At 34.6% G+C, this 22,043-nt stretch overlaps 1 protein-coding gene across 8 annotated transcripts; it reads right to left on the bottom strand.

The window, feature by feature from the left end:
- Positions 1-295: 295 nt before the first annotated feature.
- Positions 296-21,814, bottom strand: LOC115445313 (sex determination protein fruitless). 8 transcript variants are annotated; one of them, XM_030171578.2, is made up of 8 exons: positions 21,239-21,297; positions 20,252-20,406; positions 14,444-14,581; positions 14,260-14,361; positions 13,488-13,745; positions 13,177-13,389; positions 11,165-11,279; positions 296-2,061 (listed from the first exon to the last, which is right to left on the bottom strand). In XM_030171578.2, the coding sequence occupies exons 2-8, from the start codon at positions 20,378-20,380 to the stop codon at positions 1,820-1,822; spliced, it is 1,197 nt and encodes a 398-aa protein (XP_030027438.2). In that variant the 5' UTR covers positions 20,381-20,406; positions 21,239-21,297; the 3' UTR covers positions 296-1,819. The 8 variants fall into 8 exon arrangements, with proteins under 8 accessions (XP_030027438.2, XP_037296823.1, XP_037296822.1 ...); XM_037440926.1 differs by lacking the exons at positions 296-2,061; positions 21,239-21,297 and adding exons at positions 2,233-5,801; positions 21,560-21,814; XM_037440925.1 differs by lacking the exon at positions 296-2,061 and adding an exon at positions 2,233-5,801.
- Positions 21,815-22,043: the final 229 nt, after the last annotated feature.

The raw sequence follows: 22,043 nt of genomic DNA, 5'->3' as shown, positions 1-22,043 counted from the left end.
AACTTACAATAGCTGCGTACAGTTGTGACACTGATCGACGAATGGGCTAATGAGATTCATCAAGTTCACTCTACACTAGTACATTAAACATAGCATAGTATAGTACAACATTTATCAACTCTATTTGGACCTTTATAGGCTAACATAGACGCTTACAGCAAATACAATGCTCATTACAATATGTTTAAATTCGTGTTTATGTTTATTTCAATTACTTTAAAGGGACACTACTTTATAATTAAGTACATATAGACATCCTTCGCTATTCGTTTCATATCGTAAGTACCTACTAATCTTTTGCAATATTTCGACGTGTGTGTATCACTAAATTATAGTAATCGTTGATTAGTTAAAAATAATGAAATAGTATAAGTCCTTAGTATAATGACAATGAATCCTTACCGGATATCATACAAATGAATTATGTATTTCTCCACTACTTTTGATTTAAACACCTTAGGCAGAATGTTCTTACCAATATAACTACGAAATTCTGACACGAGCAGATTTTGACAAAGCGTTAATTCCTTTACGACAACGCATTCGTTTCATTTACCTAAAAACATTAAAATGTAATGTTTGTAATCAATATTTATACAAAAATATAACTTGTATTAAATGACATCTAATCGATTTCATCGTGTTTCATTAATAAATTTGAATTTTGAACACGTAATTTACAAGTCCCAATATTTAATCTATCTAATTGTTTTTTTTTTTAATATATTTACAAAAATTTACAACCAGACCACGTCTCCGTATTGAACGACATCACAAGTTGTTGCCAATTCAGTCTTTTTATACCGCACTCTCCTAATTGGTTACAGTCACATATAATACAAGTGTAGTAGACGTATTATACAAATTTAAACCATAATAGTAGCTTCACGACTATAATATCAAATACCTTTTAGTCATCGGCTAATTGTATGATGAACCATTTTGTCCATGCCCTTGTACGTTTATATTGGCTCGTTAGTTTGTAATTATTGAAACTTTGAAAATTTAGCTCAAGGATTTACTCCTATAATTTCAACCTAGCCTACTACTAAAATGGCGAAATTAGTAAGGTTACTAATAGACATAAACAAGAGGCATTTTACAAACTATAGAGCCTTGGCCATAGGTGGGACAGTCCTTTATAAAAAGACAATTAGCCGACGACATTATTTTTGTAAAATGTATACCCAGGTAACGTCATGTCCATGAATTTTGCTCTAAGACCTGTACATGCCTATGATTATATTTTATTATTTTATGTATTTATATGCTTAAGCCATCCAAATAAACAATCATGCCTACAGCTCCTTCAAATGAACTATATAGTATAGTTCCATTTTCACTGTAAGCTTATTTCAAAAAGGGACGGCTAACATTCACCTTTCAATTATGCTTTGCCGTAAAGTAAGCATACACTACGAAAGCGAGACCACTAGAACAGGTATAATAAAATAAATTGTCTTTATTCTGAGCCTTATGTTTCGACAGTTACATAAGTAATTTTGATTCCCAAGCCTATCACGTAAACAAATAGCCCAAGCGGTCATCAACAACGTAAGTTGCGTTACTGCTTACGTTATTCAAATTTACCCTGTCAGTTAATAATCAAATAGTAACATATAAAATACTTACTTAAACGCACAAAAGTGCGCCTAAACATCTACCACTCACATTAAAATGCTTAAAACACGACAAAAGGGTACAGCCGCGAGTAGTAGAGATAGTTGTATAAAGACGCCACGGCGTGGTCTTCGTGCAACGCAGGGGTCGGGAGGCGTCTGTCCGCAGCGGTGTGTGCGTGTGTGTGTGTGGGGGTGAGTTAGTGTTTGAGCAGCAGCGCGGCGTGTTTGAGGCGCAGGTGGGAGCGCAGCGTGTCGATGCGGCTGTAGGTGGCGGGGCAGTAGGGGCACAGCGAGCGCTGCGCCGTGTGCGAGTGGAAGTGGTGCCAGCGGTTGGACACCTCCTTGCCGCACGACTTGCAGCGCCACAGCGCCGTGCTCTCCGCCGCCGCCACGAACATGCTGTGGTACGAGTACTGCGCCGGCGCCGCGTGCACGCGCTCTGCAACAACAACACCGCGCCACCAGTGTCCCACTGTCCACAGCCCCCCCCTCCCCCCTCACCCACACTAGGGACGCACACGCGCGCTCACGCCGTGCACAGGGATACGCACATCACGTAATGTATTGCAAGGTGTGGGACGTGTGATTCGCACAACTGAAACTACACGAATTTGTAACATACCACAATTTAATGTAAAAATTAGTAATAAATACAACAGATAAATGCAGGAGTTTGCAACATGTTAAAATTGCATTACATAACATCAAACAATGTGAAATAAAAAAAAATTGCATTAACTGCTTGCATAAAACAAAATCATTTAAATTAAACTTTAACGGAGGCATCAAACCAAGACATCAAACAAAATATTCATAAACAACAAATGGTTCATAAAATTTCTTGTAATAATAATATAACAAGACTATCGTCGTCGTTAGGTACACGATTTGACACCCCCTCCCTATTAGTATTACACTATTGTGATATTACGACACTATAACAAATTTGCTAATGTTATAAAGAAACAAAATAAACATAACTAGACCATTGCTATCCTGAAAATAACCTCAGCGCTAATCCTGCACTCCATTGATTTCAAATGATAAGATATCACATCTTTGTGATACAAATGTAAATTTTAAAATACAATAAATTGGAATATTCAATAGATTGGCCAAATAAGTGACTAGGTCCACAAGACCTCATTTTCATAAGACTAAATTTAGTAATTCGTTAACCTTATGTATTAATTCCATATGGCATAAAGTTAGCTTTCATTAAGTCCAAACGTGGTCACCATTACAATTATTAAGTTGCATACTTTTTGAAAGCTGAAAAAGAGATCAAAGGTAGATATTTTCTGAGCCAAACGATGTGATACTCCAAAATATTCTGGCCAGACACTATCGTAGTATCCTAACCTAAAATATCTAAAATAATATTCTATGTTACTAATCAATCAATTTGCTATAGCAAATTCAATATTAAAATTGGTCTCGAGTAATAGTAATATAAAAATGCATTCACGATTAGATTGAAGCGTTCGAAGCGTTTGGCGCGTTTGACGCGTCAGTCGCTCGCTACTGACTGGGAGATCAGCACAATGATTGACTCATTGACTCGTTTACTCACTGGGCAATGGGACCCGTATCGGATAGCTATGATCTATTTTAACAAGACGAACAACTTGCGCGACAATAAATTATTAAATAGTACACAACTATTACGATTGGCAGAGGTAAACAAGCTAATTATTAATATTACCAGCTATCAAACCTGTACATCACCGTAACCCAAACTGCGTTTCACTAAGTAGAAATAGAAATTGGAGTAGTCACTTATGTAAATACGAATAGGTAGTTCTCTTTCAATGATATTACTTATATACTTTTAAAATATCCTTTAGTTTGGTTACGTAATTAAATAACTAGTAATATTGCACTGAGTATGAAATGCTATCAAATAATAAGCGCCCACATTATAATGAACAGTATTTATAAAAATCTTTGATATCCTTAAAGTAAATATTATAAAATCTTTGTGGAAGATGTATATTTGGTGACTATCATTAGGGGTTGCGGGAACATTGCGTGGGCCCCTATATTCAATAGATAATTGTATAATCTAGCTATGAGTTATGACTATTTTCAATAAATTGCACAAGTGGAATTGCATGTTCACAGCTACTTAACAGTACTAACGAATATTGCCACAACACGTACGTTGTGGGCCACGATCACGGATTCACTATTCGGATCAGCGGATATTGCTAATAAAGTTGACCAATGTTTCCTATTCGGTAGGCAAGGATCAGATTTATATTTATATAATTTGTGTCTTATTACACTACATGTATGTATTAGTAAACTTTGAAGATCTCAGAAAAATTAATTTAAAATCTCGAGTGATACTGTAATCTCTAGGCGTGTAACGATCCATGCTTTTATTACCCGTTGACCAGACAGATGCGACCTCAATTGGATGCTAGATGCCTTACATTAATGCAAAATAACTAATCATTAAAACATTAATAATATTACAATAGGAGTCGAATCGTAGCGTGTTAACACTCTGGTTCTAGCACCATTCCATTTTATCACATTTCAGTTACCGTACCACTCTAAAGTGTTTAGCTAAAAATGTAACAATCTTAAATCTTAATTGAAAAATACATACATAAACGCTAGGTTAGTCCCAATCGTAGAATGCCAATATTAGTTACTAAATGCGCAACCTCGAAACGTTTCCTGCCTATCTTATATTAATTGATTGAAAGAGGTCACCGACCCCAAGCACCGATCACACGCGAGCGATCCCGAAGTCCACTGGGCTCGCTCCGTACGCATGCGGGCGCACACGTACGCACGCGTACGCAACTAAACACCTACCATCGCGGTCGCACGGCACCGCCTACTAAACTCAATATCAATGTAAACCAAATCAATGTTACTACTTGATGAATCAAAAACAAACAACACTAATAAATCATATCATAATATAGTTATATAAATATAAAAGTATATTAAATCAGACAATAGAATATATCAAGTATAAAAAAACAATCTCCGTAAATAGATCAACTAGTCTAATATAAAAATCTTTTCGTATGTGTCCTTAGGCGCTATCCTTTTAATACATCACAAATCCTTAATATTTATCCATCTTGCAAAGGCCTCATAGAGTTACAAATGCATCTACACTGAGATTCAGTCAATATTTATATGTCGTTGACCAACGACAGATCACATTCTCTTGCCAGTCCCCTAATATCCTGCTCTGATGTAGTTTCGCTCCACCCATAGGATTTAATAACATAAATACAATTAGCTACAGGAAACTCAAAATTCCCTATCTAGTGAATAAATATAACAAGAAAGTGTAGGCCCGCAGGGGGCCCGCGCTAATAGCCAGCATCACTTCGCGGTCGCACCGCTACTGATATATGTATACTCTTAAATATCTTAACCTTCCTATCGATACAATATAAAAAATAATATGGTAATAATAAAATTAACATCATATTATTGCTTTTGCCCGTTCCCGTATAGCGATTGGTATAGAAAAAAATTTGCTTACCTACTTACACACGTTTCGAGTCATCAGCTCAGTAACATCGACATAATTCCTGACGCAACATCTCATATATAAGATCACACCGGGGCAAGTCATACGCACAACCGAGACATACTAAAACGAGGCGTCCGCCACGTGAGGCCCGTTCAAGTAATCGCACTTCAGCTTAATCCTAAATAGGAAGCGGTTCGACGCGAGACTCGAGTCTAGCTGGCCGGAGCGTCGCGCTCACAGAGCGTCGAGGCCGAGCCAGTACATGGACAATCAGTCGAAGCCCGCGTCCAGGTGGTTGGCGAACAGCGGCGCGTGCTGCGCGTGCGGCGCGTGCTGGGCGTGCGGCGCGTGCGGGGCGAGCGGCGCGTGCGGGGCGAGCGGCGCGTGCTGCGCGAGCGGCGCGTGCAGCGGCGCGCCCGGCGGCGCCGGCGGCGGCTCGAACTTGCGCGTGTCCGGGTTGTACGCGGGGTGTTTGAACTTGCAGTGCGTGCGCAGGTTGTCGGAGCGCGTGTACGTGGCGCGGCACAACGGACACTCGAACCGGCCGGGGAAATGCACGTGATAGTGGTTGCGAATGTGCGTCACCACCTTGCCGCACAGCTTGCACCGGTGCAGGTTCAGCGCGCCGGCCACGCGCTCGAACGTCAGCCGCATGTGCCAGCCCTTCGAGCCTGCAACCAGCCAACCTCTGACTCACCCACTCCACGCTCTCGCTCTACCTCACACACAATGCCGCAGTGCCAACCGTAGCGCGTTCTAATGCGACATTCCGCCAACAAACTTCCCGATCACCGTGTGTTTGACATGAGTTGGTGCTGCAGCATTTTCATTGCAATATGATCGACTTCGGAGATGACAGGTTATGTATGTCGGTATATTATATTAATTATATTATATGTATTAATAGATTACTTTCAAAACCTCTTATGGAACTGAGCACTATTCAAGCGTTAAGATTAATTTGTTGTTAACGCTGCACTAATGCTTATCCTAGCACTATTAAATAAAAGCATTAATATTTAATACAAAAAAATTGATAATATTCGAAATTAAATTTCAGAAATCATCAGTAACAAAATATATTTTATGGAGATCCATGCAGAAATGAATCAGTGATACTGAAGAAATGGTGTTTGTTATTTTTTTGGTGTTTGTTTTATTTGGATGAATTTGTTAATCACTGTCACCAAGCCTGTATGTAGAAGACGATTACAGAGAGAAATAGGTCTGCTGTATATTATAAGAAAGCACGGACAGAGGGTGAAATGAAAAGAAAAGTGATATAAATAAAGGAATATATTTGCAACAAACACACAGTAACGATAGACGTACATACGAGTTAATCATAATTCAAAGGAGGTTAGAGGAAATAAAATTAAAGGCTTAGTTCCTAACTCACAAAAGCAAATATATCAGTCTTAAACACGATTCGTGAGCGCTGTCACTTAATTATATCTACAAGGAACAACAAGAGATCATAGGTTTGTTTTGTACATTAATTCGAGTGTTGTAAATATCTCAACTGAACAGTTGTTTCAATATTATGCCAACGCCTTAACTGGCGTTATGACAATGTCGCATTTGCAATCCAGAAATTTGATTTTTTTAAATCCCTGACTGCTATACTTCCGTTCGTAAAATCTATTCAAGTCAAAGTGAATTTAACATAAACAATCTAGTAATTTTATGTTAAAAAAAAAACAAAATAATAAGATGTATTTTTATACTGCTGGCTCTCCTATCCTAAAGTACCCTAAGTACACTTATAAATTGTTAGGCTACATTGAAACTGTGAGAGTAGTAAGTGAGCCTAGCATGGGAGGGGCAGGCAAATGCTGCAGCCAACAAATACCCTATGGCAAGTGAAAAAAATCTACATCACAATATATCTTTTGCTTTTTTCAGCTAGTTTTAACCGTGTGTAATTTTTTGATTAGGTGGAAGCCTTAAGGCGCGGCATTAATCAACCCTTGTAGGGTGCTAACGATATACAGGATGTAAGGTAACCTAACTAAAAAGGAAGACAGTTGATAATGCTGGTTATACCTGATATTATAGCACTAAAAAAACGTGATTGATTATTTTTTTTATGAATTGGGAAGAGCGCGTCGCGGCTGCGTCAGTCACTTCAGCCGATAGTTACTTGTATTACGTCGAATTTTTTAAGTATATGATTTATGTTTAAATATCATCTGCATTTACTATACATGGCGTTGTATTAACAAAAATATTTTTTATAATTCTAACTATCTGATCTAGATTTTGTTAGTGCCATCTTGTTAGGAATCACCAGCACTTTCACTTGCTTCCTTTTTGGGAAGCTGTTCACTCACACCCTATATAATTTTTAGAGTTCTTGGCAAAGGAGTGATTAGTGTTTCGCTTTTACACATATCGCTCATGTATTGGAAAACAAGGGCATCTATGTACGTCATATTTTAAAATTAGATATATTTGAAAATTTAATGTAATAGGTTTGGACCTTAACCTAATACTTTGTTGCCATATGGATAAGACGTGACGTTAGATTTATAAGATATTTTGTCACAGAAATCGTTAGACTTACATAGAATCTGAGATCAGCTATATTAGATCAATGGACATATAAATTACTCTAGGACTTAAATGACGTGAAGAGATTAGTCTTGAATAAAAACAAAAATCAAATTTCTGTCTGAGCAATATCCGACATGAATGTACTAAATCTATCGAGATACCTAACATACCTACACTAGAACTTGACCATGACGTCACTATCGGTAAGCATAATATCATCGATGTCTAAAATTAGATTGATATTTAACATTACAGTTTATACTAAATCCTCGTTTTATACTAAACAGTCATATTATGTACCTGTAATTTTTACAATATGTTGGCTATAATGATAATGTAACAAACAAAAACATTTAAATGCGTATTGATTGCTTGATATTACTTGTAAAATACGTATACATACATAAAAACCGTAATTTCCGTGTCTGTAAGTAAATTAAATAATTTTGAAAACAAAAAAAAATGTCTGGGAGCCGCGTGGATTAAATAACCAATAGGACGAAAAAATCATTTTTTGAATTTGCTTTATATTAAATCATAAGTTTCTACAGAATGTAACATAATAATATTATGATTTCCTAATTTCTATCTCTAGAACACATGAGTCCGGTTTGGATATTGTTTTTTTTTTAAGAAAGAAAATGAATCTTCGGAATCAATATTGAGATTGAAGTAGAAAAATATTTGTTACCATCATGAACTTAACACATCAATATAAAAAAATGTTATAAAGAAAAATCAACCTAGTGTATATAGGATGTAGCAATAAATGTTTTTATAAATCATTACTAATATATTAGCTTTCTTATTTAATTTAATTTATCAAAAATGTACCACGAGAGACATCACCGACAGTGCGGATATTACTGGACTAATAATTTTTAAAACAACTAATAAAATTGGAATACTCCAATAAAGCATATACCAAAATTATCGATAAAATGTAAATTAAAAGAATTTGGTATCATAACTTTGGTCCGTATGTCGATCAACAGAACTTCACCGACGTCCTCTGCCAGAATGACAACAGATAAAAAATACTGTGAGGACAGAGATTTGACTTCAATTAAGTTTTTCTTTATAGCTTTTTATAATATCCACTATCTAAACATATTACAATATAATTGTAGCAAGCTGGCTACAAATGTGGTTCAAAAACTTAAATGTCAGTGTCACTCCACTTTCTACTAGTATTATACCTAATCACTAGCATTTGCTGATGTTTGTCTTAAAACAGTGAAAAAAGAATTATAAAAAATAAAGTATACAACAAAAATTCAAACTAATCTTTGGATATGTTCACTAGAGAGCTATAATATTGACAACACTGATCAGTTGAGACGGTTACAATGACGTAATATTATTTAGATCTGATTAGTTCGCATCAAACTTGTATAAATTAATAAATTTTACATAAGTACACTAAACAGTTTGGGTTCAAGACACGTATAATACAATATTCGAATTCATACTATAACGTAAAGCAAATCAAACATGTATACCAAGCATATTTATTAGTGTCAACGCATATTCTGAAAAACTTCTATGAATAAGCATTTCAGAATTGGAGCAAGCAAATTGGTTAACATTTTTTTTTTACAATTTTCGTGGGATTTTTCTAGTCATATGAGGTTTCACTAATAAATATTGTTCGTATATTTCATATCACTTAAAATCAACAAATAATAGATACTAAAGGTATCAATGTTAAAGTCAAAATATCACATCATTTTATTAATCTAAATTTGAACAATATTTAGAAGTAAATGTGTATTTTTTAAATTTAGAACTGGGACAGTATTTCATTAGTAAAAGGTACGAATATCACTAGTATCAATAGTAAACCAAAAAACAATAATAATCACACCACTCCTTAAGTCTAATTTACAAAATGATAAATATTAAATCCAATGAATTAGTTGCATATCCTGTTAGTGTGGAAATTTGCTTAGTTATGTATATGTTAACAATTACAAGCTTAGTAAGTAGAAAGGCACATAGTATAAGTCACTGAGATGAGGCGTCGCGTTTTATTCAACAGAATAAGACAGCTTAGTTAACAAATATTAGCAACCTAATTAGTATTCTAAGATTATGGCCTGTAACAATTAATTAAATAACACCTAAGTTAAACCACATTTTTTCTGAATATTGGCTAAATTATCTGAATTTAATACTGAACAATGCTTCATACGCAGATGTCGTTTGAGATTGTCGGCGCGGGTCAATATGATGGGACACAAGGGACATTTGTGCTGCTCGGGATTATGCGATTTCATATGTTTTTTTAAGTTATTCACTAGTTTGCCACATACACTACAAGACTCGGGAACACTATAGGGCCTGTGAGTTAGAGCTAGTTTGAACGACTTAACTATATTTTCAACGTTTGATATTTTGCTGAATGGTTCCCATGGCTTTTTATTTTCCTCATCGCCAAAGTTTTCACCTGTAAGACATTAATTTCTTGACTTGCGGATGTTGCTGTAGACATGCTTATTCCTTCTATATTAAACTTTAACCCAAATTCTATTTGCCTACATCACTCTTAAAAACTCTCCAAAAATGTTATGTTTTGCCAATCCTTCATTCCACTTACATGCAATCCTATGATATAAATTATTTTACTGTTCGAACAGGAATATGGGACATAATCTAAATTATTTTAAATTAACGCGTTTACGACACTTTAACAAACACACTGTCTTTAATAGACTTCACCATGAACTCAAATGTATCGTCAACACCGCAAGACCTATGTCCCTCGGGGGGCGCCAAATCATACGTTTTATCAGTAGAAATCTCACGACACCGATTTCTTCATATTAGGTTTAAAAAAAAAAAACTATACAAGCTTGAGAAATAAAGTATTAAAGCATTTCTGGTTAGTGCAAATTAGGTAATGATAAGCAATGATGTATGACATGCGGCCGTGTGCGATACATGCATTCGATGTGGCGAGAACCTCCGTTGCAGTGTTTAGGAATAAACATAATGTGTGAAATTAATATGAACAAATGTTATCAGTATCTTTAGTCCTAAACCCTGCTATGCGGAGCAAAATAAATGTTACAAATAATACGACATAACATTTAAAGCTTTAACATATCACATTAGACACAAGAGAATTTTTGTCAGACATTAGACAAAATAAGTAACTATTTACTAAAATTTTGAATGAATAACATCGACTTATTTACTTAACTTCTTATATGAAATGTATAATAATAGAAACCACTGTGATCACAGTAAACGTTAAATAACATTGTGATGTCTGAAAAAATCTATGTTTCTAACAATAAACTTGCACAACCACCAACTAAATTACATAATACAAGTTAAGTAGCTAATGAAAATTCATCGTTGATTTGAAATTCAAAACGGCAGACCTTGACAGAATACAAAAGGAATGCTTGCCTATGAGCGGTCAAAATGTAATAAGTTGGTAGTTGTGGCGTAGTAATAACAAAACACTTACCATCAATAGTGTCTGTCTGGTCCGCATGGGGTGGCAATATCTGTTCACTGTCATTACACTCGTTGCTAATCGGATGCTGAGACAACATTGAGGCAATTTCAGCACCTCCCATGTTCTGAAAAGTAAGTTTATGCATTTAGTATATAATGCTATGCAATTATAATTCAATAATGGAGGCAAATTAGGATGACAATTATAAAATGAATACCACTTTAATAAAAAATAATTATAAATCTTTATTTATTAAGGTAAATACAGTACAAAATATACTTTTGTCAAATAGTATACATTTCATGGAATAGTCTTATGAATATCATTCGTTTTTAGCATTGTATTAGTCGAGCAAATTAAGTATGGATTTGAAGACAGTGCGACCTAGTGTTTAAATGTGTTTAATTATAAATAGTAAAAAAAAAAAAAATTACATTACAAAGAAACGTTTTTATAATGTGGTGCTTTTGTGCCAGTTTTGGAATAATTATAGATATTTATTTATGTTTTAAAGTAAGGCACTACTTATATTTTTTTTAAATATTAGATAACTATTACATTACCAATAATAAATATAAAAAAATCTTCATAAAATAAAGGATCTCAATGTATGTAACGATATGCATTTGAATCACAGACTAAAGATTTATATAAGATTCGTCGAGCCACAGCTATATAGTATCATAGTAGTCAAGTTATTTGGAAGAACAGCATTCACTTCAATCCTTTATACAGTTGTACAATTTTTCGATAATAAAAACAGACATGTATGAATCGTAATACTGTTTCTGAACTTGAAATGATCGAAATTATATTTGATTTTATGTCGATGATTAGACAATTAGAATGATGGGACAAAATTGGTTGCCATGTTTAAATTATTTTATTGGCCTAGGTTATTAGAGAAGTATTTTCTTATTAAAGTCTAACCTCACCAACTATAGCATTAAAAACACATCACATATCACAGAACAAAATATAAATTATGGCAGGCAGTGCATCTGTTTAAGTTGCAAGCTATCTCGGGTAACGGTAATACCTATAAATTACCGTAACATGTACCCATTATTATTAACCTTAATTGCAAGACTATTACACATTTTATGTATAAATCATCACTGCTCCTACCGTTCCGAGTTCGATACAGTTTAATAATATATACAAATACTTATTCATTTGTACATAGACTTCGAGGAATTTCAAGAACTATCACTAGTCTTTTGGTTAATTTTCACATTATTTACACTCTGAGATTGTTCAAGATCTCGACAAAAACTATGCGCTTTGCATTTATCGTGATGATTCAAAATTTCCAGTCTGAAGTTGGCGTTGCCTTCCACAAACGACGTGCGTTTCACTGACAGCTCGTGCGACCATTTGCGGCAGTAAATGCAATACATGATATTTAGCGACTTGTCATATTGTAACCAAGGATATATCGACAGCCAATTAGTACGGAATCGTCCTCCCTTCTTAGCAGTGAGAGTACACTTTCTATTCGGGGTGGCGGGCGCGCAAACGTCTCCGGGCGGAAGAGCGAGGATCGAAGCGAGTATGTTGCCCGAGGTTCGACCCGAGCTGAGGTCCAAAAGGGATTCGTTACGGTCCTCCACATTGTTCACCCGAAGCCAGGCTGAAGTCTGCCAACAAAGAAGGATAGGATCTGCTTTATAACGAATATTGTGAGAGTCAATCATCAACAATCGAGCAGATCCCTTCCTTCCTTTTTGACAGCCTTTTAAAAATCATTGAGCAAATGACTCATATTATGTCACGTATAAAATCCACAGAAGAAAAAGATCACCCTCATGAAATGCGTGCTATAATAAATAACAGAATCCGCGTCTTGAGCCCTAATACACGTCAAAGTTAAGAAATAAATTAGATGTATACCATTCCTATGCTTGATATGGATATGCCGCAGAGGAATAAATAGCATCGAGTTCACTAAAAGTTATTGTATGTGTTAATTTCGTAACAGTAAATGTTCGCAAACGGTACAGATAGATAAAAAGACCAACCTGCAGGTGGGGCTGGTCAAAGGGCGGTGCATGCGCGGGTTGCTGCGGCGCGAGAGTCGACGCGCCATACGGCGAGTCCGGCTCCTGCTTCACAAGCGGCGTGTGCGCAGGCGAGCGCGTGCCCAGCCGCGCCGCGGTGTGCGCCGGCGGCGGCGTCGACGGCTCCGATCCTGACCCCGTCGAACCCCCCTTGCCAGATTTTAGGTGGCCCTGCTAAGCATCAAAAACATACAAAATCACTCATCTATCGATCGGGTCGGTGTGCGATGTGGGTATGAACCCGTGGTATCAGTAAGACAGTTCAGTCTCACCTCGTAGTGACGGTAAGCGGAGTCGAGGTCGTCGCGGGGCACGGTGGAGTTCTTCCTGCGGCGCTTCTCGAGCGGCTGCAGCTGCGGCTGGTGCGAGGCGTGGGAGGCGTGCGGCTGGTGCGGCAGGTGCGGCGGCGGCGCGGGCGGCAGCGGCGTGAGGGGCGCGGGCGGCGCGCAGTGCGCGGCGGGCGGCGTCGCGAACGACTCGGCGCGCGACAGGTTCTCCGCGCTCACCGACGGCGTCGACCGCTCCTCCGACTGTAACCACACACGCCCACCGACGTTAACTATTGCTATTGTTTAACACATGCTTAACTACGAAGGATCAACACATCATATTGACCATTAATAACTATTATTGGGCTTGTTCCTATATTTTAAAAGAATATGTTATTAATTTTTTTTAACCAATTTCTACAGTCCAAACAGACAACGTAATAGAAAGTGTTCGATTTATGCCATTAATATCGCTAGCAAAATATTCTAAAACCAACGTTACTATTATGTCTATCATAATGAACATTGAAATTTAATTGGTTTTCTTTTGCATTACATCGCGTAAAATTTTAAATTTACCTATCATAATTGTAAGAAAACCAAACGATTACTACTTTTGTGCCACCATTTACAAAAACTCACGCATACATTATGTTACTAAAAGTTAACCCAGCAAAGTACTGATAAATCGACGTGATCTTGACATTGTCTACAAATCTGTGTGTCCGGAGCTTTATTCATTATTGTAACTTGTTCTAATAAATGTCATATTTACCTTCGGATTTAAAGTATTATTTTCTGTCAAACCTCTAACTTGTAAGCTTTCAGCAGTTTTTAGGAACATTGGTAGCATATTTTGGCCAACATTTACTTCACCCTGAAAATTAACAGACAATTTTTTTATTATTCTGTTTTTAAAGACCTTGTTACAGTAACAAGAACCAAATTGTGTGTATTACCTTGTACATGAAGTCAAGGAGGGATTTCATCTCCGAGAATCGTACATCTTTGAGGAATATGATTGGATGTGGATGAGAGTTCTGTAGAAATATACTTTCAAAATATGGGGAGCATGCTGATAATATAGTTTGGTGTGCCTAAAACAATACAAAGAAAAACATTATAAATATAAGAAATGGCGCAGAGCTATGTGAAGGTCTTCAGAATACATTTAGTATTGTGTAGAAACAGTGCACAAGTACCATTTTGGTTAAACTTTTGTTATTATAATTAGATTGTAAATGTGCTCTTTTCATGGCCTAGCGTTTCAATAGTAAGTTAACAGCTGAGAAATACATACGCTTACAAAACACTGAAACGCCCTCGAATATTTTTGTCCATGTAAAAGAATCTCCACACAGGTGTTTTATTGTCACTAGAATAAAACGAAATGTGTGCGTGTTTTAACAGTGTTGGGATATTGGCTTGTTTCAGGTGTATATTTATTATAAGTAATAAGAAAACGGCCGCTCAATATTGGTATTATATTTATGATACCTATCATCATATTGCGAGTTCATAATATTTTATGAGTATTATTAGATTATTGCATAAAGGTCAAAACAACGTTTTATATTAAAAAAAAAAGACTTTTACCTAACTTTCGACTGCAGTATCGGTTTATGCAAAGATGTCTACTTTCACTGTGAGCCTTATTAAAAAGGCAGATACTATGATCGCCATTAGAGATCTAATTTCTAAACAAACTTACTAGTTCTTAAAAATATGTAAGTAAAAGGTGCCTTATGCAGTTAATGTAGGTGAGATCGGGATTCAATCTAAATGTAAACATTAATTATATAATTTTCCAAAACGACTTATATTAAATAATTTTCAATTGTTGTGCAATCTATTGTTTACCCAGGACAATATAATTTTGTAGATAAATTAAAATTTTTTTCTAATCTTTATAATGTGATAATTAATATGTAGACATATTCATACTCAATGAATTTAGCAAGCCATCGATAGAAGTAAAGCTTAAAAAATATATATATTTGTACACGTGTAACGTAAATGTAATAATTTGTCTGAGTACTGCATCAAGACTGGCACAGTTTGAAAATGTCGGTTTTGCGTAGATTATTATCTGTTACCTGTGCGGTTCGAGATGATTTTACCGCGCTCTGCGTACGAGTTTCAGACCAACGAGTTCTGACCGTACTAGTTATAGTGAAGGCGGCGCTTACATTGGTTATCCAGTTACTTCAGTTTACATTTCTAGTGAGAACATCTAATGGGTGGTTATTTTAATGCATGCAAAATAGTCTCTATATTCAAGTTTTTTGCGCAACGGAAATTTTTTCTACCTACGTAATATACAATTCTGTCCACATTTCGAGGACAAGCATTTAACAAAGAAATAATAATGTATCACATCGGGAATTTTGCTCCAGCCAATTTCAATGTGAATGAAACAGTGCCAAGGTCCGTTCTTGTTGATACATTCCTAATAAAATATGTTGTTATAGGTATTACTTATGGCGCTGAACTTGTAAGCTCCACCAGTAGCACACATCGAACGCGACTGTTTAGATCAAGACCCTAAAACACGTTTAACAACTGTCATAAAAAATTAGAAAGTTAAAAAACATGCAGCTCTTCTGCGGACTCCTTTCAACCTACAAAACAAATTGCATTTTATTAACATAAAACTTTAGCTTTCATAGTTAATTGTTAAATTTATATTTAAATGGCACATAAAGGAAGTTAGTTTAGTTTACTGATATGTGTTATTGACCTTTAGATTTACCGAAACGCAATAAAAACTGTATTCTCCAATACAACATGTCACTACTGCTAGTCTTTTCATAGTTTATTAAATTGGATTGGATTTATTTGTCAGAAGATTCATAAAATATTTTGTGTCCAAAATGGTTTTCTGCTTCACATAGCAATAGTCTCAGCGGGCAGTACATACATACATTTTAACATATATTGTCAAAATCAAGCCATTTAAGTTAAGAATAACCTTGTAAAATTAGCAAACATTAAAATATCTACAATGAAGACTACCTTGACTTAATGGCCTAAGGTAGCAATTTGGTTTAATGACAATCAGGATTTTTATGCCTTATCTAGCTCTATCTATTTATGCATACGTATAAATTAGAATTTGCCGCTGTCCTTGGAATTAATTATCATGAGTAAAAATGTTAAAAAAAGAACATACAATAAATGTTTTAGGTAAATCAGTTTTTTTTCTATATTAGCAGCTATGTGAATTTAATTTCAATGGTTAATTTAGTGTTTATAGCCATGAATTTGTGGATCTACAATAATGCTCTTAATGGTAAAAGACGCGGTTTATATAGCTACAACAGCTTTAGATTGTTAAGTACTTAGCTTGTTTTGTTTATGGCATCATACGTGTACACACGGATACATTCCACTCACGCGCACTGGCTGGTTAAAGCGGAGTTACTAGTGAAGAGGAAAATTGGTGAAACACAAACTTTCAGACAATAACTTATATCCAATGCGTGTTCTGCTATCGGTTCCGGAGTATTTATTTTTAACCTCGAAGATCGAAGATCGTAATAATATTTAAGCCAAGTAAGATCACTTTACATACAAGCGACAGGTCGCGGCTTCACCCGCGTTAAAAAAATCCGAGATAAAGGGAGCCTAAATTCTCCCAGGGTATCGAAACTATCTCCATACCAATTTTTTATCGTAATCTGGCAGTCAGATGCGGCGCAGGACTTTTTTTTATAATATATATCTTTAAACACCTTAAGATGAACAATTCTGTCATAAAAAAATTCAGCAACTCAATGACTATATTAATTTTGCGCGTTTGGTGAATGTGAATGTAGCAGACAGACTTTTTTAATATAAAAAAAGGAATAATTTATTGAAAACGATCTGTTAGGAAAAAAAATGTTTCTTTTATAAATAAAGAATTTCGTATTTTACTCTTCTATATGTGTAGCCATTGGTATTTTACGTCACATACCTGTAATCGTAATTATTATGATCAGTAACGGTGCAATGCACCATAGTCAGTAGCGTGACGACAACAAAAAATCGATCATATTCAGGTTTTAAAAAAATCATCAAATGCACAGAAAATGATTACGTACGTGTATTCCTAGTTCTCATACACTTTTTTTATAGCTGATAAGTTAGCCAAGATGACTATTATTTATTGATTTTATTAAGGTAAGTTCGAATTAATTTTCTAGAATAATTATAATTTATGAATTCGTTTGTGTATTTCCGTAAATTTTGATGCTTACTTTTCGAGTACAGCCAATAAGTAAAATTTTCAGGCGAAGGAAAAGACCACCTTTTTTTTACTACAAAACAGAATCCTCAGTTGCCTATACAACAAGATAATGTGTATTGGTTAAGGATAGAAGAAAGGAGTGGTCTTCTATACATATAAGTAGGCCACGTGATTAAATTTGCCCATAACGTCATCGGAATGGATGCCACGTAGATACTTTCCAAATATATATATATATATATATATATATATATATATATATATATATATATATATATATATATATATATATATATATATATATATATATATATATTAAATTCTTTAGGCCATTTATGTTAATAATCATTTACATTTGATTAATTAAACCACTTCATTTCAAGGGAAATTACATAATATAATCAGATATAGTTGAATGTTGTATGTTGTTTGTTCTATAACTTTTCTAACTCTATGGCACCTTTACAATTTTTTTTCATATGAAAATAATAAATCACATCCCTGATTCAAGTAGATCTTTATTGAAAGAAATTATTTTTATTTTCTAAAATCAACATGTTTAATGACTTAAAATTTGGTCAGCGAATTTATCTTTTGATTAACGAAAAGCAAACATGGCATTTATACTGCATATCACTTTCAAATTTCAATTCAACAATTCTTGAATGTTAGATATTAAAAAGAAAATTGTATTTCAGAGATATTGACATATTTTATTGGATTTCAATCTGCGGTTTCTTGATTTGATGTGATTTTCGTAAACACTAGCTTCAGTTCACGGCACTATCCACGTAAAGTTTTATGATAAAAAATTATATGGTCAGAAGAAATTTCAAATGTCGTAAGGGTCATTTTGCGGCAATTACGTGTTATATACCACTGAACTGAAACTTCTATTCTTAATTTACCCTCGTATATATATTTATAATTTTGATTTCTTTTAAAATGAGAGCTACGGACCTAAAATTGATTTTGTAGTAAATGTCAAAAACTTAAATCTTTGAGTCTTGTAGGTCAAGATTTTCATAAATAATTTACAACTTTATATTACTTTATACTACAAACATGAATTTGACAAATATTTGTCTAGAACGCATTTCGATAGAAAAATAAAATAAAAGTACTGAAAAGTGAAAAATGATTTTTTGGCTCTCCTCTAAAAATATATGTCCTCCAAGACATTTGAAATTTTCTACCGTTGATATATTATTACTCTTCTTGGTTTATCTGTGCATCATTTTCATCCAAATTCAATCATCAGTATTGTATATTTTTTTAACACACATACACATATCTATACAACTTTTTACATTTATAATATTAGCAGGCAGTAGGATTTGGTTCAATTGTGATTAGAGGCCCGCATGTAATGCCTTAGAAATTTTTGTTCCTTTAAAACCATTTGAAATCAGTATATTCGATAATATTACATATAATATAACTACAGTTTTGTCTTCTAAAGCAGAGTTTTGCAATATTTTCTTAACTTTTCTTTCTAAGAAAATACTTTTTCATGCATGTAAATGATTCAAGCACTATAATTAATAAAAGTACAAAATGCAAAAATGTTGTCCATTTCTGTGAATTCAAATAGTTTTAATTTGTCTCTACAATAGTTTATAATCTTGTTTATATTTATTTTGCCACTAACTATTAAATTTCATTTTCATAATTAACAAAGCGTCATTGTGCATTACTATGCACAAGGATTCATGTTTATTAAAGAACATTGAAAGAAATCTTGAAATATCACAAATTTATATACATATTAATTTATGGAAAACTATAATAACCAATAAATAACTATTTAAAATAATTGTAAAATATTCATTCATAGAAGCTCCATTAAATTTATAACTTTATTTTGCAATAATAACAAAACATGTTTCCCATAATATTCATGAATTCAGCCTATATTCTAGTATGAATATAAATTAAGTTCTATTATTTATTCATTATTTAATACTGAGATTTTATTTTTAACAGCATTACAATGCAAATGATGTGCCTCAAATATAATTCAACAAGATCAACTAAAATTGAAAAGATTATATATGAAAGAAGATTGTTCATATATAATCATATGGCAAGATCAGAGTTTAAATGTTTTATCAAATAACAGTAATGAAAGAAATATTTTACTGATGCATTAATAGTGCATTACTCATGTTTGTTTACTATGTAACTTATATTGTATCATAATAATAAACAGCTGTAACTGCATGCTCCAACACAATGTCAATATTTACATACATTTCCTACAATATGATATAACGGCAAGTTCTTGAAAAAATATAATATAAATCACTAATTAGTACTATGACATTTAAGTTAAGGATGTGGAACTTTGGACTAATAAATCTATGCATTTTAAAAGGCTGCATCGAAATGGTTACATAAAAAAATTCGAGAAATGTGAAACTGATATTCAAGTTGTTTGCATAATACAAGATAGTAATTTTATTTAAATTAACGAGTAGAACCTGTAAAGAATTAATGTAAATATTAATAAATATGTTGCAACAAATAGACATACCTTGACTGTTTCCCCATCGCACGCGAGGGTGACATCACAGAGAGCTTCTCTCTGTAGCAGACTCGCAAGCACATCAGTCAGATTGTTTGGATGGTTGTTCCAGCTCGCCAAGCAGAACTGCTGGTCCATTGTGGGTGCTAATGTCAGTGACCGTGCTGCAATCAGTCACATAGCTACATTCATCAGCTATGTACTAGGCATAATAAAACACCAAAAATCGACAAGCAAGAAAATTATCATGTGGTAAAATTCAAATTCAGAATTTAATTGTAAACTAAACTAGACTGAAACACTAAGTATTTAAACAAGTGGTAATTAAAGACGCGCGCCGGTTATCAAATTTACATTAAGATACTATGTGCAAAATTGGCGGCCATAGGGCCTAGATAGGAGAGCGCAGAGATAAGTGACATCAGCGGCTCGAATTAATGGGGCCGCGGGCCGCGGGCAGCGAGCTTACTGTACTCAACATTGACAGTTAGCCCGCCGACACATATCTACTTGTTGCATGCTCTAAACAACACCTATACATTATGTAATTTAAGCCCAGAAGACGGAGTGCGGGGCCAGCGACCCTATGGGACGCGGAAACCTCTAGCCGCCTCTATAAACGAGTTTAAAAAAGTAGTACCGCTGGCCAAAAAAATCGCAACATGCTGACACCGTTATAATCGCCAAGCTGGATGTCCCAGTTGCTAGGGTTCCACGCACGCGCGATATTAGGGATTTTGAGATGCACCACTATTTGTTGTTTATCACAGAACATGCCGCGTGCCTAGAATTTGGCACAGGAAGATATATAGGATTTCTAAACGCGTAGTTGTGTCAACTTTAGCTATTCGTAGCGCCATTTGCCGATCCCGTATCACAGAATCTAAGGATTTTACTTTTAATAAACACTGAATTTTTCTCTAAAATCACGAAAATGTCACTATCACAAATATTTCTTGACTCAGAAACACAACAAGTCAATATTTCCTAACTCACCATTTGCAAAATTTTTGCCATCACAAACGCCACCCGACCCCTACCTTGCACTGTCTTTTGACCACACACACATCTCGATTTCCGTGTTCACTCACGGCCTTCGGAATATCTTTCACATCAATCGGCCAGATTCGCAACGCGAACTTCATGCGTTTCTCAATTTATGGCGCTAGATTCAAATTTTGCAATATAAATGTATAACAAAATCTACTATAATATGATGTATTACTATTTATTAAAGTCTTTTAATAGCAAGACTTGTTTAATACAGATATATTACTTGATACATGATAATTTCACGGAAAATCTTCAAATATTTACCATATTATCTCCATCCATAGATATTATTTGAAAAGAGGTTATGACGCGGAAGCAACACTTGTACTTTAGGGTTTAGGACGATTCTGAACACTAAAACGATTATTCAATAATAGGAAATAATAACATGTTTCTAATTTTATTTTATTTAAACTAAAATTATTGCAAATTTCAACAAAAAACTATAATTTTAACATTGGCCTTGACATTATTATCACAAAATTCGCACATGCACGTCCGATTAGGTAACATAGCGCCATCTACAAAAATGATCTGATGTGCAGAGAGCCGTTTCATGTAGTTTCATGTCTGGGAAAGATGGCGCTAGCTAAATGAATAGAAATAGATTTATAGTCATAGTACAATGAACCCAGTATAATATAGTCGAACTCTAAATACCTATTGAAACTGTTTCGACGACAGCAAGCCTTTACAATTTTTTTGCATTCTACAATATGATCTCACTTTAAAGTAAATTTTATTGTAA

Source organism: Manduca sexta, chromosome 21 (genome assembly GCF_014839805.1).
Source record: "Manduca sexta isolate Smith_Timp_Sample1 chromosome 21, JHU_Msex_v1.0, whole genome shotgun sequence".
Classification (NCBI taxonomy): domain Eukaryota; kingdom Metazoa; phylum Arthropoda; class Insecta; order Lepidoptera; family Sphingidae; genus Manduca; species Manduca sexta.
This window is presented reverse-complemented; position numbering and strand designations above follow the sequence as displayed.

Coding starts and splice junctions, on each gene's coding strand:
- LOC115445313 (XM_037440926.1), bottom strand. CDS start 20,380: ATGGACCAGCAGTTCTGCTTGGCGAGCTGGAACAACCATCCAAACAAT. Junction 13,746..14,259: donor ATAATACTTTAAATCCGAAG/GTAAATATGACA, acceptor GTGTGGTTACAG/TCGGAGGAGCGGTCGACGCC. Junction 13,390..13,487: donor CCGCTTACCGTCACTACGAG/GTGAGACTGAAC, acceptor TTTGATGCTTAG/CAGGGCCACCTAAAATCTGG.